Source organism: Choloepus didactylus, chromosome 7 (genome assembly GCF_015220235.1).
Source record: "Choloepus didactylus isolate mChoDid1 chromosome 7, mChoDid1.pri, whole genome shotgun sequence".
NCBI lineage: Eukaryota > Metazoa > Chordata > Mammalia > Pilosa > Megalonychidae > Choloepus > Choloepus didactylus.
This window is the reverse complement of record NC_051313.1, coordinates 111,919,697-111,947,087: the sequence shown is the minus strand read 5'-3', so window position 1 is coordinate 111,947,087 and position 27,391 is coordinate 111,919,697. Positions and strand designations below refer to the sequence as shown.

At 35.5% G+C, this 27,391-nt stretch overlaps 1 protein-coding gene and 1 pseudogene across 7 annotated transcripts in view; both read right to left on the bottom strand.

The window, feature by feature from the left end:
- KIF6 (kinesin family member 6) overlaps window positions 1–27,391 on the bottom strand; it is a 448,516-nt gene that overhangs the window by 257,732 nt on the left and 163,393 nt on the right. For all 7 annotated transcript variants that reach the window (XM_037842874.1, XM_037842876.1, XM_037842877.1 and 4 more), the window contains 2 exons: window positions 26,698–26,784; window positions 23,581–23,684 (listed from right to left, as the gene is read on the bottom strand). In XM_037842874.1, the coding sequence (XP_037698802.1) occupies window positions 23,581–23,684; window positions 26,698–26,784 (191 nt within the window). The remainder of the gene's footprint in view (window positions 1–23,580; window positions 23,685–26,697; window positions 26,785–27,391) is intronic.
- LOC119539370 lies at window positions 12,421–13,203 on the bottom strand (annotated as a pseudogene).

Here is a 27,391-nt window from a genome sequence, read left to right as displayed (position 1 = left end):
TAAAACTTTAATAAGTTAAATGTTTAAAAGAAATTGACCATTAAGTTGTTAAAACAATGATACAGGACCTATATAAAGACAAGTACAGATTTACAGAGGGTAAAAAAGAGAAAACACTGGGATTCTAATACTTCTGAAAGGAAAGACTTGGGGCTGTAATTTCTCCCTAACTTTATCAACAAAAGTTAAAGTAAATCCAATAAAAATCCCAATGCAATTTCCCCAGAAAAAATATGAATAAACATATAACCAACAAAATTTTATATGCAATTTATTGCAAGAGGGATTCACAAATCTCCCAAATCCTATGCATGGATCCTGGTATAGATGTACACATATATTGATAACAATATATGTTATATAACAGTTATCTCTGACAGGTGAAATTATAAGCGATTTCAATCCCTTTTCTTTTTCTTTATCAATCCATTATAGCTTTTCTACAATGAACGTAAATTGTTTGTATAAATTAAAAAATGATAAAACTTCTATAATTCTCAAAGCAAAATAAAAAAAATAGGTAAAATTCTAAAATGTAATTTATAACAATCCAAGTTCCTTTCCTTAAGGATAGAGCAATGGGAGAGAGATACACCTTGCTTGCTGTTAGGTCCTTGAAATTAAATCCAGAGTTAAAACCCAAAGCTGTTCCTTCTGTTGCTTCCAGATGGGTTTGATTTTTAATATGATCTAATTACTTATTTTATGGTCCCAATTAGACTGGTTGGTGGTTATTACTGCATTTGTTTATTCATTTTTTGTTCAGGGTATCAGGAACCAGGTGTTAGACATAGCTGTAATTTATTATTTCCAGAAGTGCACATTTTCACACTGGGTTTTCCTGAAGTGGCATAAACCATATAAATCTGTAATTAGAACAAACATTTGTTTCAGGAAGTCTTAAAAATATGCAGTTCCATGTATATGCAAACTTTTCCTGTGAAAAGGTTATTGGGGAAAGCGTGAGAGAAATATTCCTGGTTGTGAAGAAGGGTCTCATTGTTTCTTTTAAAAGAATTCCCTAGAGCTCAAAAAAAAAAAAAAAAAAAAAAAAAAAAAAAAAAAAAAAAAACAATGAGCAAAGAACATTAACACTGAGAAAAATATGAAATAACTGGAAGAATGAAACAGTATATTCATGCTTTCACACTCAAGACTTTCTAATTTAGAATAAAGTATTTGGACTTCTGACGAAAAAGCTGTCTAGGCCAAAAGAATCCAATGTGTCAGCTGTAGCCCGATAAATGGGATTGTTATTTACACTTCATCCTTTTTGTATTAACTGTTTTCGATATTGATTCATTTGGCCTCTTGGAACCCAAAGCACTTAAACTCTAGGAGAATAGAATAATCATTAAAGTACAGAAACAGCCCTGAAATAGAGACAGGCCTTTCTAATCATATTAGATAACTATGTCTCAAGAACTCAAATGCTTCCATAAACTACTCAGGGATAATTAACACAAACTGTAGGCCACACTTTTAGTTTTGGTTTTAATATCTCCAAAATGTAGTGTCAGGACAAAAACCATTTTGGACCAAAGTGGAGAAACCTCCTCTGTAGTGAATGATATCTCATGAATGATTTCAGAGATCATTCTTATAAAACAAGAGAGGCCCATTAGCCATTAACGATCTCTGGGATACTTAATCCCCAAGTTTATGTTACTGATATTCAGCCAGCCATTACTAGAAGCTGGGAAGAAGGATGCCTAGGATCCAAGAGAAGTGCATTGAGGACCTGTCCATATTTTAAAAAAGAATGCTTAATTAATTGGGCATTTCTTCAGGTGGTGTGAATGAACTAATACTGACCACAATGTTTCTCAATTCTCTACCACAGGGACGTTTTAGAAATCTCCGTTTAGAAAAGAACTGTATCTGGGTCTTAAATTTTCCATTGCATTGAGGGAGATTCTAAGACAGGGAATAAAAATCAAGAATGGGCTGTCTCATTTATTCTTACATTTATTCAGAGATCATTTACTGTTTTCTATGAACCAGGTGTTGGATATGTAAAGATGAATAAGACACATCCAAGTCCATTCATAGTAACTTCCCCTTGATTTTGATTTTTTTAACATCTTTGAGGCAGTGTTCAGTAGTACTTAAAAAGAGGTTTAATCTTAAATATCATTTATTTTAAAGGCAAAACTATTCATGGAAATTATGCAAGTAAAAATAAAAACATCATATAAAATGAAGCTGAAGCAGGGTTGCCAAATATTGCATTGGACATACTTACACTAAAAAATTACTTGTTTTTTATCTGAAAGTCAAGTTTAACTGGGCATCCTGTATTTTTATTTGCTAAATATGGCAACCCTAGGCTCAAAGCCAGAGAGTCTGCAGGCATTGCAGCATTGAGACAGCCTGTGGGTGCACACTGCCTGGGTGCATGGATCCAGACATGCAGGAGGGCATCAACAACTGCTATTAGCCAATAACTCATTCACTTGTAATAAAGTTAGGGCAGCCCAATGCCACTCGTCTTTATTGAGAAAATAAAAAGTACTGCAAGCATTGCCCACAGCATCTAAATATTTCCTTACTACTACTAATATACTATTTTTCAGTTGATTTTAAAGTTAAAAAATTCAGAGAACTATAAAACTGTTTAGAGCCCATTGGGAGCCAGAAATTGTGAAGACTGATGTTTTCAGGTAAGAATATGACTTGGTAGAAATCTAACTTTGTAAGTCACATCACTTCTCTGGATCTATTTATGCATCTGCAAAACAAGGAAACCAGATTTATGGCTTTGCTCATATTGATTCCTCTCACTGAAATGTTCTATCTGTCCAGTTTTGCTTTTATAATTCTCATCTTGATTCATGGGTCTTCTAAAAATCACCCCAGTTCTTCCTAAAGTAATTTCTGCCCCCTCTAATTACCCCAGTGCTTCTCTTGTGACAGGTACCACTTTTTACCTTCTATTATAGATATTCACATACTTGTCTTGTTTCCCTTACAAGACCTGAGATCTGTGAAGCCAGAATCTGTCACTAATTCATCTTTCCAACACCCTGCCATCCTAGCACCAAATACCTCATTTTGTTTAATGCCCATGCTGTGGGCTGAGGAAGCAGCCTTTTTAGGGACATTCTGCAGAAGTCATTGATGGAGCATTTTCCAACTTAAGCCAGACCCCCTAAAATTTACTGCCTTGTACAGATCTGAGCAATAGCAGACAGGAATAGAAATAGCTAAAGCAATGAAAATACAGTTGAGTTTGTGTAATTGAGATAGGAGGTCTTTGCTTTTAAAAAGCTGATTGGAGGCACTTACGAACTGAGCAGTTAAGTTGCCTTCACAATAAGTATGCATTTTAGTTTGCCAGGGCAGCTATGATAAATACCACAGACTGGTTGGATTAAACAACAGGAATGTATTTGGAGGCTGGATGTCCAAAATCGAGGTACTGTCAGGCCATGCCTTCTCCAAAGTCTGTAGCATTCTGGTGGTGACTCCTTCTTTGACTTCTACTTTCATGTTCAAACATCCTTTGCTTATCAAGATGGCCAGTCATACTGGATTAAGGCATACTCTGATTCAATTTGACTTCATCTTTGGAGATTCTATTTACAAATGAGTTCACACCCACAAGCCTGGGGGTTAGGACTTGAATGTGTCTCTGTGGAGGACATGACTCAATCTACTACAGCATAGATCAGCATTCAAATTAGAAAGCATGGTTAGTGGGGGTGCCAAGGGCAGAGAAAACCAGAACTATGAAAGAAACAGTACCTAAGAGAGACTCAGGAGAAACCCTACTCCAGTAGAGGATTGACAGCTAAAATCGGACCTATACACTTAGGACAAACCATATATTATTTGCAAGGAATATTTATGAAAGTGAGTTTAAGTCATAAAGTGTTTTTCAAGAAAAGAACACTGTGAACACTAAAATATTAATGTCAAACTCAAATGTTTTTAGAAACAAATATCGTGCAACCTTTGCTTTCCTAACTCAGTGAAGACACATGATGCTTTGGAGGTTCAAAGCCCGGTTCTGCTTAGGAAGAAGGTTCTACAGAGATGTCTGGGGAAGCCATGGGCAGGACAGGGACATCCCAGGAGACCCCAAAGAGTAAGTTTATGTCCTAGGTCTACAAAGTCGGGCAAGAGGTGATTCCAGGGCTTCTCACCAGCATTTGAGCTTCTTGTTGTGTGATGTAACCAATGAAAGCCATGTGAGAGCATGTTTCTGTGAAATAAGTGATACTGACTGAAACAAACAAGAAGTCTCACGTGGTTCCACTACTCCTCTTTGGCTGATAATAATGAAGGATGAAGGAATTTTGGGGAAGTTAGTCATTTGACCCAAAGGGTGGCTAACAAGAATAATTAGGATCTGTCTCTGTGTTTCTTAGTAACTAACTCATAGGGTAATGGCCCCCATGATTACTTGAACTGTGAGGAATTTCTCCATTGACATTCACTCTTGAGCTTTATCAGCTGTGGTCACTTCTACATAAACTGTCTGATATTAAAGCAAGCCCTGGTTAATATACTTCTAACAAACCAAAAATGAGCCAAAGGCAGTGCATGGACATTTAATTCATGATCCTGTTCTCTCTTAGTTTAGAAGCCAATTCCTTAAAATGGAAAGGAAGAGCCATTTCTCTACTGGGGTTGGGGGTGAGGGCAATTCCTTTCCTTGTCTCCTATCAGACATCCCAATAAAACTATTTTCCAGTTCCTTCATGCCACAGGCTCCTTCTACATGACATAGCCAAAGTAAGTGAACACCAGTGAAGAAAATTCAGAATTCCAGCTAGCCCTTAGTTTCTGATAATGAAAAACATAGAAAACTCAGGCCAATTCTAGAATACTGCTTGCATTTTACCTCGTAAATTCTTTAAAAGCAGGATTCAGGTTTAAGCCATCACAGTACACCTCACACCTTTATGGTTCAAGAGTCAAAAAGAGCAGCTTTGGAGACAGACAAAAGAGGAATCAAATTCTGACTCTGGGACTTGCTAGCTGAATGTCATTGGCCTCATGAAGATGTGAAATTGTACAAGATCTAAAGTAACGCCTAGCACATGGCAAACGCTCAACCAATGGCATTTATTATCATTATTAGTACGTTTGAGATAGAAATTTTTTTTAAAGCTTTATTTTGTCTGATCATAAATGTGATGCATGTTCAAAGCAAAAAGTTTAGAAAATAAAAAGATTACTCTAATCCTGGAACCCAGAGATAACACTGTGAAATTTTGGTGTTATCCTTACAGACTTGTTTGTAAGTATACATATATATATGTGTGTGTGTGTGTATTTATATATGTATTTTTTTACAAAAGCGAGATCATACTTTTATATCAGTTTCTAAAACTAATAATATAGTTTTGACATGTAGCCAAGTGAATCATAAAGATGATTTTCGTTGACATTGACAATTGTTGCATTATATTCCATTAAATTAATGTACCATAATTTATTTTACCAATCCCTTATTATAGAGTGTTGTGATAAATGTTTTTGTACATATACCCTTAAAGACAAACTTCTAGAAATAAAATTGCTGAATCAAAAAGCATACACATTAAATAAGCTTATGCAAATGTTTTATGGGTTTTCCCAGCAAGGTGGAACAGACTAAAAATTTTTACATGGGATTTGTCCCTGGTTTCAGTAACAAGCTTCCCTGCCCCCCACCCCCTCATGGTCCTGTCCACTCTACCAGCAGTGTAAGAGCTCATCCATGCCCTCACCAACACAGTATCATTTTCTTTCTCATTTTTATCAATAAAATTGGCAAAATGTTGCATCTCATTTTAATTTGCATTTCTTTGTTAACCAGAAACTTCCTTGTTTCTTGACAGTTGTTTTCTTCCTCTAAACTTATAGGAAACATTATAGCATTATAGAGAGGGAACATAAGAGAAAGTGAGGTGCAGAAAGAAGAAATAAGAGGTTGCAAATTTCAGTTAGGGATTTCATATTAAATAGAAAATATACAGTATTGCACTGTGCACAACATTGCTAGCTGACTGATCTGTAAAGCACATTGATGAGGAAAAGAGATGAAAAGCACTAGTAGTAGGAGGTGGTCACATGAAGAAGAAGGGAAAATGTGATTTCTCCAGTAAACCATGGAAATGATACACCAGGCAGTGGCTACCTTGACATTAACGAAGACAAATTTTGAGGATGTGGCATTAGTAATCAGTATTCTGAGTTAATGATAAATTTTCCAGTAGGAAAATTGAACTGGGAGGATGGGAGTGAGAATGAAGAATACCTTGAGGAATGGAGAAGAAAAATACCCAGTCTTGAGCTTAACTTTTAGAGTCACACTGAGACCTACCCCTGGGTTATCTTGGGGCATGTTGGTCTTTTGCCTGTAAGGATAAAAAGGCAGGCAATGAAGCAGAGCTTCTGCAAGAGAGCCTGTGAGCACCAGACGACATGGGCTGTGGATGCTCTTGCTAGGGCCCGCTTGAAGGGGAGACTAGGGATGCTTTCACGAGGCAACTTTTTATTTTATTTGACTATGTCCTTGCTGGAAGTTGGATGTACACTGGGAACTTAGATTTACATGTTACTTGGAGATATTTCTGGGTTGCTGTGCCTACCCAAATGTTTCTGCCAAACTGCAATTTTTCTAATTGGTGCAAAATTTAGAAGTAGGAGAGTTTACCAGTGCTTAGATGAATATAAAGAAGATAATCACCATCTCACAGTCCAGTGAATGGTACAAATTATCCTTGTTCCATTTGGGGGCATTGTTAATGTCATCAGCATTAGGATGTCCTGCACTGGGTATTCTTTAATCATAATAAAAACAAATCTTTGGATCTTTGCTTACAAATTCTCAGATCTCTACCTAAATGTCAGGGAGTTGGGTATGAAAACTGTACAAAGATGACAGCTGAAAAATAAAAATAAAGCATCTAATTCTAGATCACATGTAACATGGTAGCAGTTCTAGGAGTCCTTAGGTTTGCTTTGACATTGGGTATGGGCAATTCTTAAAGCTGGTCACTTACGTGCTTGATCTTTAGACAGTTATTTGGGTAATTAATTAATCTTTTTTCCATTAAATCCTTTATACTCCTGGTCTTTATTGCTCCTTTTAGTACAAGATCATCTACTGTCTTAATCTTTAGGGTTTTGTTTTTTTTTTTCAAATGCTGATGTTATATGTCCTCACATAGCTTCTTCTGGGCAGACACCATGCTTTGTGCTTCCTCTGCTTCTTCTGTAGCTCCTAACAGAGTGCTAGGAGGTGCTCAATAAATAGCCAGGACTGATAATTAAGGCTCTGGGATAGTTCTGAATCTCTAGTTTTCCACAGCAGCAAGCCAAAGGAATAAAATTGAAGGAGAAATCTCCGTACCCCCTCTCCCAAGCTTCAGGGGAGGAAGCTTAAACAAACTGTTCTCTCTGAACTCTCTTAAAGAGAGTGAGATAAATTAGAAGATATAACCAAAGATTAGGTTCCTAACTTCATACAAAAAATTAGAACCTCCCCTCATCCCCGCAAAAGTATAAGCATACAAACAAAAGCCTTTTCAACTCAATTCATCTTGCCCATTTATAAGATTTTGGGATGGTCACTAACAATTTCATAACCTGTTTGAGTATTTTTAGTAACCATTATACAGATGTTGAAATGCTAATTCAGAAAATGGGAAACAGAGGGTTTTGTGGGCATGCCTAGCATTTGAAAGAACAGAGAAGTTGAAAATATAAACAACTGGGCAATACCTGAAAGAAGCATTAAGCTATTAAAATCAAATAAAGAATTCATGCTGAACTTCCACAGAGAGATGCAGAGAATTCCAACTGGCAGGAATCCCGAAAGAGGGTAGAATAGAGAACAGGTGCTTGGATTCAACATCTCAGTGTTGGATGTAACATTTATAAGTTCCCTGGAAAGTCATCTATTGGAAAAGTCTTCACCAACATCATTCAAGCAAAATGCTTCTTTTTATTTCTGGCATGTTTCTCATGCAGTCAGATATGGGCATATACATATACATTTTGTTTTCTTTTTTATGTCTGTATTTTTAAAAATTTCTACAATGGGTACACATTACTTAAATATCTATGTGTATGCACATCATATAAACACACCATACATGTATGTAAAGATTTTGTTTAAATTTATAATCTTAAATAAAAATATGAAGTTTATGAATCAGGTCTCTTTATAATGCAGGCTGGTACTTTATCACTGAATTTCCAAATACCTTAAAGGTTTCAACAAAGTAGACAGAAAGATGCAAAGAAACAGGCCCAAATTGGAAGCTTTCTATGAACATTTCATTCTGGCAATGTTCCAGACTGGTTTTTGTTTGTGTAGTCATTTAGATATGCAATCTTATACCAACTGTGTAAGAAAAGCATCATTCTGAAATAATGGATTAATAATATACAATATTCTGGCCCAAATATACAAAAATAACATAAATATTAACTATTAAAATAATTTAAAGTTAAAATCCCAGAAGCAGATGTAATTTAGATCTCAGAATCAACTATGTGTGTTATGCAATAATTTGCTACATGCTAATTTCAGCTGTGAAATTTAGTAAAAAAAATAGAGTTAACAAGGAAGGACATTTTTTCCTGCTGTTCATTAATTAAGTGAAGCTATTTTATTTTGCAATTTGAAGGTGTAAAATCAGCAAGTAATATTAATTCTTTTAAAAATAACTTTTTATTTTCTGTAGAATTTTAGGAACTAGAGCCAGGTAAAAAGAAGTAAAAAAAAAAAATCACTTGTAATTTCAATGACAATTTGATGGATTTTCCTACCTGTTGTTTTTCTTTGGGTATGCCTGTGTGTGTGTGTATGTGTCTTCTAAAGAGAAATATTAAAACATGGTTTGGTCCTTTGTTTTCAGTAGAGAAGCCTGACAAAACATCCATATAAATGAGTAGATTCCTTAGCAGTAACAAAAATTGTACCAAGGAGTTACTGGAAAATAATAACAGCTAATATTTATGGAGTGCCTATGTGCTGGGCATCGTGTTCAGTATGTAACATGAATTACCTCATCAACCCCGTAACAGCACTGGGAGGGAGGAACCATTATTATTCTCACCAAACAGGTGAGAAACTGAGGCACATAGCGACATCGTCCCCCAAGAGTATGTGGCTAAGAGTATAAGATTGGAGCCCACAGAGGGGAGTGGTCATTTAAAAATAACTCATCTCCTTAGACTAGCAGGAGAGTCAAAATTAAAACTCAAGCCTCTTGACTCTCAGTCCATTCAAACAAATTTTCACTGCCTCAGTGGCTTGGAACAAAGTTCAGAGAACAGTTTTGGAAAAATTCCAAATATTTCAGATAATTCCTCAGTCAATCACACTCATGAGATGACTGACATAAACAAGGTCTGGTACAAAGTGGATACCAATCCAATGCATGCTGCATCTAAATCTCAGGATGTGCTTTCTATCAACAGAGACCAGTTCTGAGTACCCTTGTTCATACTAAACACACCTAGGCAGCTCCAAGTAAACATCCTGGTGGCCTGAAATGAATGTGATCAGGAAGATCAGGAAAAGAAGCCAGAGAAGGAAATGAGGGCCCTAACAGAGTGTTCAGTAATTTGTCCAACACATTTTTATAAAGGGCCTACCATGAGCTAGATATTGTTTTAGGTGCCAGAGACATAATGGTAAAAAACAGATAAAGTTCCAGTTCTCATGAAGTTCACTTTCTAGTAAGTAGAAACAAACATTGAACAATTAAACAAATAAATATGGTGTCACTGCTATGAACAAAAATAACTCATCACAGAGGGATAAAGAGTGAGGGGAAGATGTAGTTTAGACAAGGTAGTCTGGGAAGATCATTCTAATAATGTGACTTTTGAACAATAAAGTGAAGGAGTGACAGCCTCTGAAGGAGGAATGTTTCAGACGGAAGGATGGTGAGGAGACCCAGGGTGAGGGAGAGGAAGCTTGGGGGACAATGGGGTCAGACAGGTTGCCAGGGGCCAGGTCATTTGCAGGTTATGGAAAAAGGGTTTGGATTTTTTTTCCATATACAGTGGGAAGCTTTAGAGGGTTTTGAGCAAGGGAAGTGAAATAATCAGACATTTTTTTCCTAAAGGATCAGTTTGGCTGAACCAAAGCAAATAAACCACAGGAGATCCGTAGAAGAAGCAGGGAGACCAGTAGGAGCTATTGCCAGGGGAAAGACTGATGGTGGCTTGGACTAAATGGGGAGAAGTGATTGGACTTCGGATACATTTTAAAGGTAACTTGGACAGGGCTTGCTGATGGAACATATGTGTTGTCTTTTTTTTTTTTTTTTTTTTTTTTATTGTAGCTCTGATATTTGTGATTGAATCCCTGGGATTGTTTACTTACTTAACAATGCCAAAGGTGGGAAGTTCAGAGTTTCCAGTACTGAATATTAGCAATAATTTAAAAAAAAAAAAAAAACAACTTTAAAATGTTGGTTTTAATACCTAAATTTAATACTTGAGCTCCAGGATGGCAAGTGGTGGTCAATATCAATGGGAGAATTTCATCCATAATGACAAGAAATTAGGCACAAACTTTCTTGAGATTTTTTTCATTTTCTAATGAGCAGTCTGGTGGAGGACAGTGCTCGGTCATATCTCAAACAATTTTCAAGAGATTGTTTGGACTCCTGCATGTGCTTCTCTCTGTTTCTGTTCTCCCTCACACCTAATCCATATTTTTCTAAATCTATCTCTCATTTTTAAGGTACACAGTTTTCTGAAATCTATTCCTCCTACTTCCACAGTGGAAGACACCCTCAGAGAATGATCAGGAGAGCTCATCACAGAACTGTACAGTGTAATTTATGATCATAAAACATGTTCTTAGTAGTGGTTTTACAATTAAAACCACTTTGGAGAATAGTGACAATAAATTGATATAAAAAAGATAACACATTATTGATTAGGTATATGCTGAGAAGAGGCTCTCCATAAAAGACTGACTTGGTATCTAATTTTTGTAAGACTATATATATATATATATATATATGTATTTATAAGACTATTAACACAAATATTGTAGGATATTCATTTATTTATATACCATTATTACATTTCATTTCTAAAATAGCTTGAAGATCACATTACAAAACTAAGATGGTACATTTCAGATTATCTAAGATGACCTTGATTTTAATTATTCTGTCCCACACTTTTTGGAATAAGTTATCAAATTTTAAGTTCCAGAGAGGCACTTTACCTATAGTTGAAATTTGTTTTCTGATCTGACATAACTGTTCTAATGTGTTTTAAACCTGCTGAGGAGCTTAAACCAATTCAACTTTTGCTAGACAAGTTTAATGAACAAAAATTGAATTGCAAGTTAAATATGGTGGAAATGACTTTTCCTGAAGTCACCTTTAAATTCTCATTTTAAAAGAATGAAAGAATTGATGGGTTTTATGTATCACTTCCTCTACAAAGTTTTTCCTTCCTGTTCCCCTGCTTTTGTCAAGATGTTCACTTTCCCCCATCTCAGACCTGCGTGTCTATCACAGCATCTCGGCACCATCAATAAGCATGTTTGTCTGGCTATCTTCCCCTCTCTCCTGCACTGTCAGTTTCCTGAAGGATCATTCGTTTTGTCTCTGAGCCCCACCCCAGTTTCCAACTCAGTGCCTAAGATGGTAATGTCGGCACTCAATCAGTGTTTATTCACTAGAATGAATGCATCAAGATATAAATTAGCTTTATTTCAAAGTGGCATTTATTTGATGGAAAAATAAGGATTTAAGACACTTTCTTTAGGCATGTTTATTTGCATTTAAATAGAAAATAGGACATCAATGAGGGTATTATTAGTACAAATATGTCTTTTTGAAACAAATTCTGTCTTTGTGGGTTTGATAAGACTATGTATTTGGTTTTAAGCCAAATTTAAACTACATTACTCTTAAATTATTTAATTTTATAAGGAATAATGTTTTTCCTTGTTTTAGAGGCATTTTATTTAGATAACCAAAAACAATTAAATGTTCAGAAGTAGTATACAATGAAAGAGAAATCAAACCAATCACTTTATCATGTATTCCCTCTTCTTTACAACTAAAGTAAAAAAGACTTTCTGCTTTAAGAGAAAAGTCAGAAAAATAGGCCATTATATTTTTTTCTCCATAATAACATAAACAGCTACAAGAAATATAATTGTAATAAGAGAAATTAGATGTTCACTTACACATATTCATTCAAAAATGTGTCGCTACTACAAGAGCATTACTCCATCTGCCTTCTTCTGATACTCTTAGAGTTTTCACTTACAGGTAAAACCAAGTTGGTTAGTTCCAGCACTGGAGCTAATTCGTATTTCCCATTATTTACTGCCCATGTTTGCCTTGAGCAGAGAGTAACTCTGGAAGGCTGATGCTTTCCTGTTTGCTTGTTTTAGTCCGTAAATTTATACTATCTGTGACATATGTCTGATGCTCAGGCCTTAACTTCAGGAGTTGAACTATAGATAGAATCTTAATTCTCTGAAGCAATTTCTTCTAGCTCCTCTTCTGTTGTCTCTGGAAAACTGATCTTCGGCTTTGTCAGTTCACCACTGTCTTCTTCAGGAACCACACATTTCCAAAGGCTGTATGTTTTTCCTACCACAGTTTGCCATAATCTCAATATTCCATCTTCAGAACCACTGGCATAGAGTTCTCCAGTAGGACTAAATCTCACACAGTGAACAGGACCAAAGTGACCTTTGTAGGATTCTGATTCTTCTCCACTATTATAATCATACTTATAAAGTTTAAAATCTTCACTACCTGCAACAAAAAATTCTTTCTCAGGATGAAGAGATGCAGAATTGATGGCTGCAGGAGCTTCAAAGTATTTAATTGGCTCCAAACTTACCACACTATGAAAGCAACAGATTGTTCATAAGTTATCATAAAAATCTCTCCCTCAGGAATATATTCCATACTACTAACAGACATATTAAAATTTAGAGATTTCACTTCTGTCATAGTAGCCTGATCCCAAAGGTGGACAGTATAATCATCAGCTGATAGAATCTTTCTATCACCACTACACCATAGAACCTTTTTAATACCAGAGGTGTGACCACTGATTTCCTTAGGTTCTGTTTCAAGTTTGTTCAAGTCATATGTGCCTAACAGTTTATCCTACCCCCAGTAAACAAAGAATTACTATCTGAGTGGAATCCACAGATTTGACAATGTGTTTATGAGCCAGAGTCATTAATTCACCTCCTGAGACAGCATCCTACATTTTGCCTTGCAAGCACTGATTAAGAAATAGCCATAAGGCATGACGCAACCAAAGGCCAAATCAACCATGGGTCTTGTGTGGCCCGAGCAGGTGAGCTGTCTGCCTCATTGCCACGGTGGCAGTGAACAAACAGTCTGGCTGGTGAGCTGAGGGTCGATGTCATCTTTTCTCTCCTCAACTGTGGCGCCTCTGACTCCTCAAGGCCCCCCTCTTTGACGCAGGGGCTGGGCCGGAAAACAGGCCCAGGTCAGGAGGGGGTTAGGGAAGGGTCAGGGAATCCGCAACCGCCTAGGGAGGGAAAGGGAGGGAGGTGCAACCAGAGAAGTAATCAAGATTTGGATGGCAAATGATGTGCGGGTATGAATGAGATCAACTAGGGAAAAGTATAGAGTAAGAGATGAAGAAGTCCTAGGACAGTGCTTTGAAGAATGCCAACATGAAAGGAAGATCATTTGGCATGGGAGGGCAAAGAGTAGTCAGGAGAGAGGAAGGAAACAAGAGAAGAAAATGTTTCAGTGAGAGACTTGGTTGATGTTGAATGTTGCTGAGAAGTCAAGAAAGATGAGGACTGAAATATGTCCATTAAATTTATCTACACTGAGGTCCTCAATGACCTTAAAATAACCGCATCAGTGTGATGGGGGCAAAAGCCAGATAAGAGCATGTTGAGGAATGAGTGGGGGGGGGAGGAAATGAAGACAGTGATGGAACTACTTGGAGAAGTTCAGCTAAAAGACAGGAAAGGGGGTAGGAGGTAGAAGGGGTGGTTGGGTAAAGAGAATGATTTTTGGTTTTAAATATGGAAATGACTCAAAAATTTAAATATAAAAAGGAGGATCCAACAAATAGGGAGAAGTTAGAGTAGAAATTAAATTGAGAGTGAAGTTCCTGACATGGTAGAACACCTTGGGTTTTAGACTACGGTTGGTGAGAGTAGCTCTAGACAGGAGAAGGGACACGTCCTTTATTTTAACAAGAAGGAAGGAGAGAAGGGGTGCAGATGCAGATCAGTTTGTAGCTTTGCTAGCAGAGCAGGAACTTGTATATGTAGTAATTAATTTCAAAACGATATGTTTGGGTGCTCTGAGGGCTTGCAGTTAAAGACAAGTTGCCATTATTCAGCAAACCATAGCAAAATTTTACCTAACAGGAAAGTTCTTACTGTACAGTTCTGTTGTTTTATTTTGTTTTGTTTGATGACTGGTATTTTAACTTTATATTATAATTTTCCATAGAGATTTTTCCAATTTTTTTAAAGTCAGGTTAACTGAGGTAAAGCTGTCAGAATCAGTAATAGTCACCTTTTCTAGATGTTCAGTGTTAAGAGTTTTGACAAGTGTAATCAATCCTCTCCCCTTAAAAGCAACACTGGCTACCACTGAGCTGATATTTGTCTATAGCTAGACTTTTGTCTTTTGCAGAATATATAAATGGAATCCTATAATATGTAGTCTTCTGTGTTTGGCTTTTATCACTTGCCATAATGCTTTTGAGATTCATTCAAGTTATTGTGTATATCAACAATTCATTTCTTTTTATTGCTGAGTAGAATTCCACTGTATGGGTGTACCACAATTTGTTTAGCCTCTCACCAGTTGAGAAACATTTGGGTTGTTTCCATTTCTGGGCAATTATTAATAAAATATTCATGTGTAGGTCTTTGTAGGGAAATATGTTTTCATTTCTCATGGATAAATACCTAGGAGTGGGATTGCTGGGTTTATGGTAAGTGTTATGTTTAACTTTATAAGAAACTGCCAAACTGTTTTTGTAAAGTGGCTATACCATGTTGCATTCCTATCAGCAGTATATGAGAGTTTAATTTGTTCTGCATCTTTTTCAACACTTGTTATTGTCAGTTTCTAAAGCTCTTTTAATAATTGTATAAAGTTACTTTACAATTGCATTTCCGTAATGACTAAGGATATTGAGAGTTTTTGCCCTTATTTGCCATTTGTATATTTTCTGATACAGTGTCAGTTTAAATCTTAAATTCTTTATGTTTTTTATTGTTTGCTTTCTTATAAGTCAGTTATGAGAATTTTTTATGAATTCTGGATAAAGTTTTGTCAGACATGTGATTTGAAAATATTTTCTCTCAGTCTGTGGCTTGTTTTCTTAATTTTCTTAATACAATCTCTCAAAGAGCAGAAATTTAAAACTTTTATTAAGTCCAATTTATAATTTTTTCATGGTTCATGCTTTTTATGACCTAAAAATCTTTGCATAAGACAAGGCCACTGAGATTATCTCTTGAGCTTTCTTCAGAAGTTTTTTATTTTAGGCTTTCCATTTCAATCTATGATTCATTTTGAATAAGTTTTTGTTTATTTTGCAAGATAAGTGTTGCTCTTCTTTTACAAAGCTATTTTAGGTATTCTAGGCCCTTTGCATTTCTGTGAATTTTAAAATCAACTTCTTAATTTCCTCACACATGCAAAAGCCTGCTGGACTTTTGATTGGGATTGCATTAAATCTACAAACAAATTTGGGGAGAATTGATATCTTAACATTGAAGAGTACACTCCATTAACATTGTATATCTTTCTGTTTATTTAGGTATTTTAATTTTTCATCAATGTTTTATAGTTTTCAGCATACAGATCTTATACATATTTTATTAGATTTAAACTTAAGTATTTTACACTTTTTGATGCTGTCTTTTAAAATTTCAATTTCTAGTTTTCATTGTTGGTATACAGAAACACAATTGAATTTGTATATTGATCTTGTATACCACAACCTTGCTAAACTTGCTTATTAGTTCTAGTAGACTTTTTTTTTTTGTAGTTTGAGGTTTTCTACATAGACAATCATATTATCTGTGAGTAAAGACAGTTTTATAGCTTCCTTTCCAATTCTGTATGCCTTTTATCTATTTTTCTTGTCTTATTGTGCTGACTAGATCCTTCAGTATGATGTTAAATAAAATTGGTAAGAAAGCACATACTTGCTTTGTTTCCAATTTTAGGGAGAAAGCATTATTTCTTTCACCATTAATTATTTTATTAACTTTTTTTTTTTTTTGTAGATGCCCTTTATCTGGTTGCAGAATTTTAATTACTGTTGAATTTTGTCAAATGCTTTGGCTGCATCTATTGAGATTGAGATGGTATATATTTTTTTTCTTTAGTCTTTTGATGTGTGAATTACAATTGATTCATTTATAAGTGTTAAGCATTCCTGGCATAATCTCCACCTGGCCACAATTTATTATCTTTTACATTTTGCTGGCCATGATTTGTTATATTTCGTTAAGGATTTTTATTCATGAAAGATGTTGACCTGTAGTTTTCCTGTAATATATTTGTCTGTTTTTGATATCAAGGTAATGCTGGTCTCATAAAATAAGGTGGGAATTGTTTCCTCCTCCTCTGTATTCTGGAAAAGTTTGTGTAGAATTGCTATTATTTCTTCCTTAAATGTTTTGTAGAATTTGCAGTGTTGCCATTGGGCTTACAGTGTTCTTTTTTGAAGGTTTTAAACTATGAATTCATTTTCTTATATAGATATAGGACTGTTTGGAGGCTCTCTTTCTCTCAAGTGAGCTTTGGTGGTTTGGGTGTTTTAATAATTTATCAATTTTACCTAAGTTAGCACATTTATTGTTATTAAGTTATTCATAATATTCCTTTGTTATCTTTTTAATGTGTCATCTTTCTACACTGCTTACTATCAATGCTCTCAGTTACCAAGAAAGGGACATTATTTTCTTATTGAAAAATATCTAATTAATGGAATATTTAATTATATGTAAACAGAAATGGGGTGGGAGAGGGAAAGGGATGATGTGACTAAGTAAAGAGATAACTTTAGCTGGTAATCCACCTATAGCAAACTTGAATATACAAAGATATGGTCCCGTGGTACCCAATTATTACATACTACAAATTAGATCACAGAATTTCTGAAGCGACCCTTGGGCTTAACCTCAGTATTACATCAATGTGAATCACTCTAAAAGTTAAATCTTCAGTTCCAATCTTCCTTTAAAGCTCCAGATTTCATCTGTATATCATGTATTCCTTCATCATATGTAAAAAACTGACACTTCTTTTCTTATCCTCAACCTATTTAGCTTCCAAATTTTCAACCCTTTGGTAACCTGTTCTAAAATCTTGAATTCTTTGTATTCTCACCTCTTTATCTCTTTTATACCTGTGCAATCAATTCTACTGATTCTTACCTTACAAAATATCTCAGATTTGTATCTTCCTTTCCATTCTAACTGTCATCACTCAAGTCTCTTCCCTCATCACATTCTAAATCTGGTTTCTTCCCTCACCACATTTCAAATCTGATTATCTTTCTGATTTCTCATTCCAGATAATTCTGTCCATTACTATCAGTTATAGATTTACAAAAAAACTTCATCATTTAAGTCCTTCCAGTAATCCTATTAAAATTGCAACTCCCGTTTTATATTTGCACTTTGTACTTTTTGCTATCTAAAATGCTTTGTATTTAGGTATTTATCCTATGGATAGCTCTCCCCACTAGAATTAAGCTCCATGAGGGCAAGCACTTTGTTTCCGTTCATTCCTGAATCTCCAGCACCTAGAACAGTGCCTAGCATAGACAAGGAGCAGAATAAACATTATTTGAATGAATGTATGAATGAATGAGTGAATTGCAATATACTCAAACCACAATCAGTTTCCTAATTACCACTGATTTCAATTCTTCAATAAGAACCCCAGCGCCTGCTACGCCAGTTTCAGTTCAGCTCTTCATTAATCAGTGCCTCCTCTGTACAAGCTCCTGTCCTGGTTTTCTGCTATTTCCCCCTCCTCCTCGCACTGTGCATACTCCCTCTGCACCTTTGCTATGTGGTCTTCAACTTACAATGATACCTTCCTCCTCTTAACCCCCTTTAAGGCTTATTCAGCTTATTCCATGGGTGAAATCTGAAGTGATTTCCCCTATTTCTGAATTCCCATATAATGTTTTAGCTTTTTGGTATCATCTGAGTAAGTAATGTGCTAACTCATCAACAATAAACTGATACTAAATTTAAAAACATGGAGCTGAAAAAGAACATAGATATTATTTAGTCCAACTCTCTCACTTTACTTCTAAGGACACAAGTCTAAAGAGCTATTAAAAAACTAATATTAGTAGAATTGGAACTAGAATTAAGGTTTTGAAATTCTCTGTGTCCACTTATTCTTTCCAGTAATATACTCTCTTGTTGTGTTTCATGTATACACATATGTGTGTGTAGTTGTCTGATTTCCCCAACAAAACTGTAACAGCTTAGAGCACTTTCTGAATCCTATACCCCTGAATCCCTAAAAGCACCTATTAAAATGATTAGCATCCAATAGGTGCTCAATAAATTCACTTGAAGGATTAACTGATTAATATGAGGATATTTTTCTTTTCATTTAGAAAAGGATCAAGATGTTGAAGGTATCCAGACACTTTGGGTAAACTTGAGCCCATAAGATCAAGTTCTACTCCATCTCAGAAATAAAATGTTGCTATATAGAAAATATTCCACTCACTTAGATTTGGACCAGGATATAATGCTTTCATCCCAGCCAAAGATCTACAGACTTATTGTTTTACCAGAGGAACAAAGAGGTATGTGTTTAGAGAATCAATCAGAATCAAATCTTCACCCAAGAAGTTCTGTATAAACATTAACTTGGCTATACGTTCTTCAGCCAGCTTTATCTTTTCAAATTTGCCCAGCTTCCCCCCACCGAAAAAAAAGATGTAAACTGAAAATATCATAATAACTGGAGGCTGACATCTGAAATCCTCTTCAATTAAAGCATCCAAGTCAGTGCAACAAATATTTACATTAAGAATTGAAATGTTGGGAAATGGTACAAAAAATTTGATAGGGCTGGATATCAAGAGACATCCTAACTGCCCAAATGTAAACTACATAGAATACCCTATCTATTAAATATCTGCTTCCTGACATCCTTTGGAGAATCCCTGATGGAGTGTCCTTATGCCACGCCAGTCAGCATAAGCCCGGAAATCAGTAGGACAGAGAAGTGAATGAGAGCTAGAGAATTACTGCCACTCAGTTCTGCCAAAGCTGTGGGGCTCCTTCTTCCTCCAACACTACTACTTCGCATCCTGGAGAGTTTGGGTGAAATGGTATGACTGAAGCTGAAACACAGTCCTGGGTAAATGGCCAAGGGGCCCAAGAAGATAAAGAAGAGCAGACTAATGGTGTTAAATAGCAATGCCAAATTAGGGGCAAATTTTAATTTCTCTCTTTTACTTTATAATGATAAAGGGCCCCTGTAAATCTGCTGAATTTTAGATTGTACTAATTATAGCAAAAAAAAAATAACTGCAATAACAATATAACAGACACAATAACAACAAAACACATTATTTAACCAATCTACACTGTCAGTGTGAACAAGTACCAAATTTCCTGGATTATTGTGCAGCTCCATGTTTTGCTTTGTTCTGGTGAATGTGGTTTGCAAAATTTGCTCTCTCTAACTTCTGATCAGGAATCACTAATAAGATATGATGCTATATAATATATTTAACAACAGAGAAGTCATTTCATTGGGAATTGCTGAAGTTATTTAGTAGCGCATGAACTTGTTTTACATGATTCTTGAATATAAAATTAATCATTACTATCTCTGCAATCTCACTGTGTTTTGTTTACATCTTTTCATATTGTATTATCTTTATTTGTGCTTGTGTCTGAAATCGCTACTAAAATGTGAGCCCACTGAAATTTGAATCTAGGTTTCGCTCATCTTTGTATTCCCCTCAGATGCTAGGGTAGAGTTTTGTGAATACTAGATGAATAATCAATGTTGAATAAATATATGAACGAATCAATGAATGAACTAAGTGCACACACAAAAAAACTAACGGCCACCCTACCCATAGTCTCTGTAGAATCTGTGTAGATGACATTTGTATATTTGTGATCTATAAATCAACATTAGCCAATCCAAGATCTGAGAGTCCTTCCACATTTTAAATCTGTTGTCACAATTTTATTCTCTCCATTGTACCCTCAAACTCCTGTGGATGGCAAATTTTTATTATTTCAATACATATAGACAGAAAAATGTAACAAATGGCAAGTAATTTTAGCCAAAGACATAATGTAAATATGATATAATGTATCATAAAGACAAAACAAAATGTGCCCATTGTTGCTTTTTACACTTTATTGGATTTTTCTTTTTCCTAGAGTATAGTCTGTGGTAATTCTTTCAACGAGGTTCTAGGGGGTAAACTTTCTGTGTCATTGTATGTCTAAAAAAATGCCTTTATTTCACCTTCTCATTTGACACTAATTTAGCTAGAAATAGAAATCTACATTGAAGGTCCTTTCATTTTGTTTTATTTTGTTTTGTTGCACCAGAATTTCTTGTTTCCAGAGTTGCTGATGAGAAATCTTCTCTAAATTAGAGTTTTGATTTTTTTCAAATCATAATGTTTTTCCTCTCAGGAAATTTTTTGGGCTTTTCTTCTATATTTTGAGGTTCTGAACATTTTCTACAATATGGCTATTCTGCTTATCACACGTTAATCCTTTCATTCTGACCTATTGTGTTGTTTTTAGTTTGTATAAGTTCTTAGATATTATTTCTTTAATGATTGACTCCCTGCATTATCCCTATTTTCTCTTACACTAATTCCTATTAAGTAGATATTGGAAAACCTAGAATTATTCTCCATGACTCTTGAAATTTTTAACTTTGTCCTATTTTTCTACATTCTGGAAGAATTCCTTAGTCCCAATATTCCTAGCTAGCTAATTGGTCCCTGTTTATTCATTCGGCTATTGAGCCATCTATTGAGTTCTTAGTGACAACAATTACATTTTTACATTTCCAACATCTGTTTTATAAGATTCAAGATCCTGTTCTTGTTTCATAGATAAAATACCATCCTTTATTTCTTTGGGGATATTAATTACTCATCTTGTAAATTTCAGTTCTGAAGCCCTCCAAACTGTAAACTTTTCTTGTTCTTGTCTCTCTCAGAGTTGGTAGTTCTCATAGGTCTAGTCATTCCTGATTGTGAGCTCATCTTTGCTAGATTCTTGGTTATCTCAGTTTGGGCTGCCAGTCTGGGGTAAGGAGTGAAATAGCTGCAAAAGCTTGTGCTCCACACTGAGTTCAGTGAGAATGCGGACTGGGCAGAGCACTGTTTGGTTGTACATCACAGCAGCTGGGCTTCAAACCTTATCTGGTTTCCTTTGTCCTGGACAGCATCAGCTACCTGCGGCCCTTCCCTATTTCTCCATCCTAAGCACTGAGCCATCGAGTGGAGAAGGGAAGTAGGAGTGCATAAGGGCTCACAGGACAAATAGTTCCCACTGAGATAGTTCAACCAACCACTCAACTTCCTAGCTCTCTCCTGCTTTAAGATTCCACCACTTCCAAATACAGAGCCTCATGGTGCTGTACCCACATCTTGGTCTATTCTTTTCTTTTGCACATCTCTTCCCCATCTTTTAATTTTTCAGGAATTCCCTGAAGCTTCTAGTCCCTTGAGCCTTGAGAAGTTCCCTTCTTGTTTTGGGGTGTAGCTCAAGATTCATGTGGTTTTTTGTTTGTTTTTGTTTGTTTGTTTTTAAATCTCATTCTTTAATTCCCAAGATTTGGTACAGAGGAGTAAATCTGCGGCATATACTTTGTCTGCCATTTTGAAAGCACCACATTTGGTATCTTACCCTGAAACTGAGCCTCCTGAACTACACAGAGTATATACAGAAATTAGTGAAAATCCTGGAGACTTTCTGGTTTTTATTTGTTATGCTGGTCATTTCCCTGTCTGCTTTTAGATCCAATTTCCACTCTTTCCCTGTTTGACTCTACAACACAGGAATCTACATTTCCTGGCTCCTTTAACAAGTGGATTATGGGCAAGTTCAGCCTCTGGGAGGCACTAGAAGGTGGGATGAGGGAAAAAGCCAGGCCCCACACCACTTGAGTAATGTCATGGATCACAGTTGTGGTTCTGCAGTGGTCCCAGTTCCCCCAAGCTGTGCTCATGATGGTTTAGCTTCTGTTGGCCAGTGTGAACTCTTGGGTTTTCCTAACACCACATTCTTCTGTTGTCTCTCTTGACCCAGGGGCGTAGGAGCTTCCTGCTGTTACTGATCTCTGGAGTGCTGCATCATTCTTAATTAGTTTCTTAATAGTACCAACTCCCATGTAATCAATTCCCTGTATTAAATTGTTGAAAGACCTAGAGTGGTTTTGCTTTCCTGACTTGGATATCAAAATCCTAAAGAAGGCTCTTTAAAGATAACAATTGGTAATTCTTTTTCTGGGGGGAGGAGAGCACCATAGTGAAGGAATTCTCAATTTGGGTTTCTCCAATCTAAGCTATGCCAGATCATTAAAAGAAGTGACATAAAATTCTTAAAAAAATGTGAATTTGGCAATATATTTCACCTAAATTGCAAATATGCTGCAAGGCAATTTTTTATTTCATAACATCTAGATTTATGAAATACTATCCTAAAGGAGAGAAAGCTTTGAATATAACAGGCTTTGCTAAAGGCTTCTCAAGCTTTAGAGCTAGTTTCAGGAGCAGCCATGAAATAGTTTAAATAAAATTACTTTTATTGTTTCTATTATTTACCATTTTCTCTGTTGAGGGAAGTCTAGGTGGAATGGCAATATACCTTTAGAAAAATTTGTGTAGCTCTGTTTCTTATTTGGGAATAGAGAATACCAGTGCCTCCTATGCCAAGTCCCTTATTACACTCCACAAATGCTTTATAAGCAGCACAGAAACAAGAAAGCCCACTACTGTGGCTCAGGATCACAGAATGAATGAGAGCCACTGACCTGCCATATGGCTGTAAATCTAAAGGCTCTGAAAGATGCCACACTTGTATAAAGCCCTGAATACCTGCTTTCATTCCCATTTCAAGTGTTTGAACTATAATATATGGGCCATCTATTTATTAAAGGAGAGAGCTTACTTTGGCATGGGATAAATTGGTGCTTGCAGCAAGATGCTGTTTAATACAAAGGAAGTTTTCTTGAATTCCAGTCAGATCTCAGATGCACAGCTTAAGTGCTTGGTGTGTGTGTTTTAGAATTGCATGACTATTATACAATACCTTTTCTTGAGCTGGCATGAGAAAGATATTCCCATCCTCTGTATGCTCTGTTCTTTGCTTCCTGAAAGCCCAGGCAGCAAAAAACACTGCCAGGCTTATCCAGCTTTTCATGGAAAGCCGCCACTCTAAACTGGCGCCTAAATGCAATTTTAGACTGTCCCAGGAGACTGTCATGCTTTGAGGTGAATTTATAACATTAGGGCCAACAAAGAAGTTAACACAAACTTTCACTGTTAAAGTAAAAAAGGAAAAAAAAAAAAAAGTATCTGCAGGCTTACTGAAGGAGCTCCACTTCTGTGAGTGCCTCTGTCCTCCGCTCCCCTGTGACAATGGCCAGTTCATCCTTCAGGTCCTGGATTTCCTTTTGTAGGCGGATTATCACCTACAAATGGAAAGGCCGGAAGTAAATGCCAACTTCTCCTTAAGGTGAACTTGGTGACAGAGAACACATATCTTTTAAAATTAAGAAATATTTTAAGGATAAGAAAAGGTATAAAGTTATAAAAAGCACTCCCATACCCACCACCCAGTTTTACTAAATCTTAACATTTAGCCAGAAGAGTTCTAGAATTTTTTTTTTCTTTAACAAATAAAACATTACTGATGTAATTGAAACCCCCTTGTATCCTTCCCCGATCCCATTCCTCTTCCATTTTTCCTGAGGTGATCACTATACTGCATTTAGTGAATATCATTTTCCTGAATGTTTTCATAAGTTTATTCCATATGTATGGATGTAACCATAAATAATGTATGGTATAATTTTGCATGCTTTAAACTTTATGTAAATGTTATCATATTGCATGTAATTGCAACTAGTTTCTTCCCTCCATTATGTTTCTGAGATTATTCAGATTGCTTCAAGTGTTTCTAGTTCATTAATTTTCATAGATATATAGTATGTCAGTAAAGGAATATGTCACAATTTATTTATCTATGTCTCTGTTGATGGATATTTAGGTTTTTTTACTTTTGCTATTACAAACAGTGTGGTAGTGAACATTTTTATAATTCTCTTTGGACACATATGTGAGAGATTCTCTATAGTGTATACCTAAAATTGGTTGTCGAGTTGTGCATCCTCCTTTTATCATATATTGTTGAATTGCTCTTCCATGTAGTTGTACAAATTTGTCAGCTGTTTATGTAAATTCTTGTTTCCCCACATTCTTTTGGTATTGGCAGGCATTTTAGTTTTGCCAATCTGGCAGCTCAAAAATGGTATCTCACTTTAGCTTTAATTTGCATTTTCCAGATTATTCGTGAGGTTGACCATGTTTGAATAAGTATATTACTGTTTGAATTTCCTCTTCTGTTGATTATTCACTAACATCCTTATGTCTCAATTGACTTGTTTTCCTTTTCCTTATTGATTTGCAGCTTCTTTATATATTCTGGACGTGAATCCTTTGGTGGTTTTATGTAATGCCCATGTTTTTCCCCAATCTATCGCATGCTTTTCATTACATGGTATTCTTTTCATTAAATGAAAGTTTTAAATTTCAATGTAACCTAATCTACCAGGTTCTTCCTTTATAAGTTGTACTTCTGTGCCTTCGTAAGAACATCTATTTTACCCCAAACTACAGAAATATTTTCCTATATGTTCTAAGAGTTTTTTTTAAAGCTTTATTTTCACATTAGGGGGATTTAATTTTGAAAAAAGGTATGAAAAAAGGATCTAATTTTATTTTCTTACATGGCTAACAATATAAGATTTGTGAGATTATAATTCTGTTATATAACATATAACACATAAGAATGTACATGTTTCTGAGCCATTGCTTGAAAACATTTGTTTATTTGACAATAAGTATGCTAATACCACACTGTTTTAATTATCATATCATAAGAAATTTTGAAATCTAGTTAGGACAAGTTCCTTTCATCTTATTCTTTTTCAAAACAGACTTGACTATTCTTGGCTATTTGCTCAATTATCAGCTATTAGCTTTTCTCTCCTAATTTTTCTTTTCTTTAAATCTCTCACGGATCTACATCAAACATATGATACTGTTCACCTTTCTTCAGATTCCTCAAGTTCCTTCAAAGTAAAGCCTCCCTAGCCAAATTTAAAGAAAAAATCCTCCAATCACTAATGTGTTTATTTTTCTTCAGTTATGAACTAATTTTTGTCTTCAGGTTAATAACTCTGCTATTGTCTTTCTCATTCTGCATAGTTATGTTGTAGGGCTGCTGGGAGGGATAGCAGAATTCATTTGAGGAGTTCAAGTCCACTTGAGCCATGCCTTTGAATCCTGTCTCCTTTCTCCAGCTGGGGCACTGTAGGTTGCTGGTATCTAATGAGGGCCTGTACGGGAAATAGATCCTGAATCTCCCATTGGTCTCTCCAGAAGAGAACTCCAGCAGGGGAGCTTGGTGCTCCCTGGGGTGAGTAGAATAAAACAGATAGTCCCATTATTCTTTCTTCCTCCTTTTCCTCTACCCTTTAATGGAATGATTTCAGGGGAATCAGGGCAAACAATCAAAAGGAAGCAATTAATACAGATAACAGTGAATTTGAGAAAATATTAAATGAAGCATTGTTAGTAAAACTTCATATCTTTTTATAATGCATACTACTAAGCTTACATCAGCTTATTTTCCAGAGAAATAAAAAAAGCAATATGATTGAAAAATTATATAATCTAAATTATGGAATTTTACAGAATGGGAATGTTTCAATATTTTCAATATTGGCATGAGTTGACTGAGTATTGCATTTCACTTTATAGAAGACTACAAAATAGGGAAAGGAGAAATTATCTGTCTTTATAAGTAGATGAGTTACAAAATTTGTAAATAATTTTTGCTTAAAAAAGCACTGAGATAAAGCAGGATTCGTTGTTATAAAACTAGCAATTTGACCATTGTCCCATCAATCAAACTGATTATTAATTTTTAAAAATCTCTAGATTAACAGGACAGTTATGCAAAATATGGTTCTTTTTAAGAATGATTAGGACTTTCTTTATCTATAATGGTCTATCATTATTCTCTCTAGAGGGTTAAATTGATGTTTTTTGAAAGGCCAAGAACAGCATAAAAATATTTATGTATGTTATGCTATATGAGTGCTCAGGATCCACTGCACATCTTAATGGCCAAGCAATGTGGAATCATACATTAAAAGCAGAGACCTTTGAGCCAGACTGTTTGAATCCTGGCTCTAAACATATTAACACTGTGGTCCTGAACAAATAATTTAATATCTGTAAGCCTCAGGTGGCATCTCTGAAGTGGAGACAGAGATAATATCTATACATATGAGATTGTTGGTAATGAGTTAAAACATCATTACTTAGAGAATGGCCTGATACAGAGTAAGTGCCCCCAAATTTTTGTGAATCTTTGATATACTTTGATTTCTTTAGAGTCAATTAAAAGTTGCTTACCAATCTAGGATCAATTTCTTCATTAAGGACAGCTTCATTCTTTATGAGGGCCACTCGTTGTGCAAATCTACAGGTAGATATAGATTCCTAAGAAAGCAAAATATCTCCTTAAGATATTATGGCATAGAGAGATATTTCTCTATATAAAACTTCATTTTATACACAGAGAAAAGATGCATGCCTAAAGAGATACGTGGCTAAAACATGATGAGGGAAAGACATGCCTCCAAATTAGAGCTTTGCTCTAAAATACTTTATATCAAAATTTTGTTTTGATTTAATAAAATGACCAGTGCCAAAATGTGGTAGATCCTAAGGCCCCAATTGGCAACTAGTATGTGATTTGCAACTACTGATTTGTTAATATATATAATAGTCATAGCAGATAGCATATTCCACAGATAATGAAAGACTATAAAAATAACTATTTGTAACAGATCAAAAGGAAAGGCTTTTCAAGGCATCTGACAACACACTTGGGGCCTGGCCTTCTTTTGAGAAGCCTCCCAGTACTTATTGGTTTCCTCTTTTGGAGAGCACCTGGAACCCAAACTTCAGTTAAAACTGAAGTGCATGAAACGTCAGCTGGTTCCAAAGCCACCCAGGAAACTCTTGCAGTTGCTAGTCCCTGCTAAAGCATTCTAAAACATGCCTAGGATACCTCTCAGGGATGTCTCCAAGCTATCGAGATCTT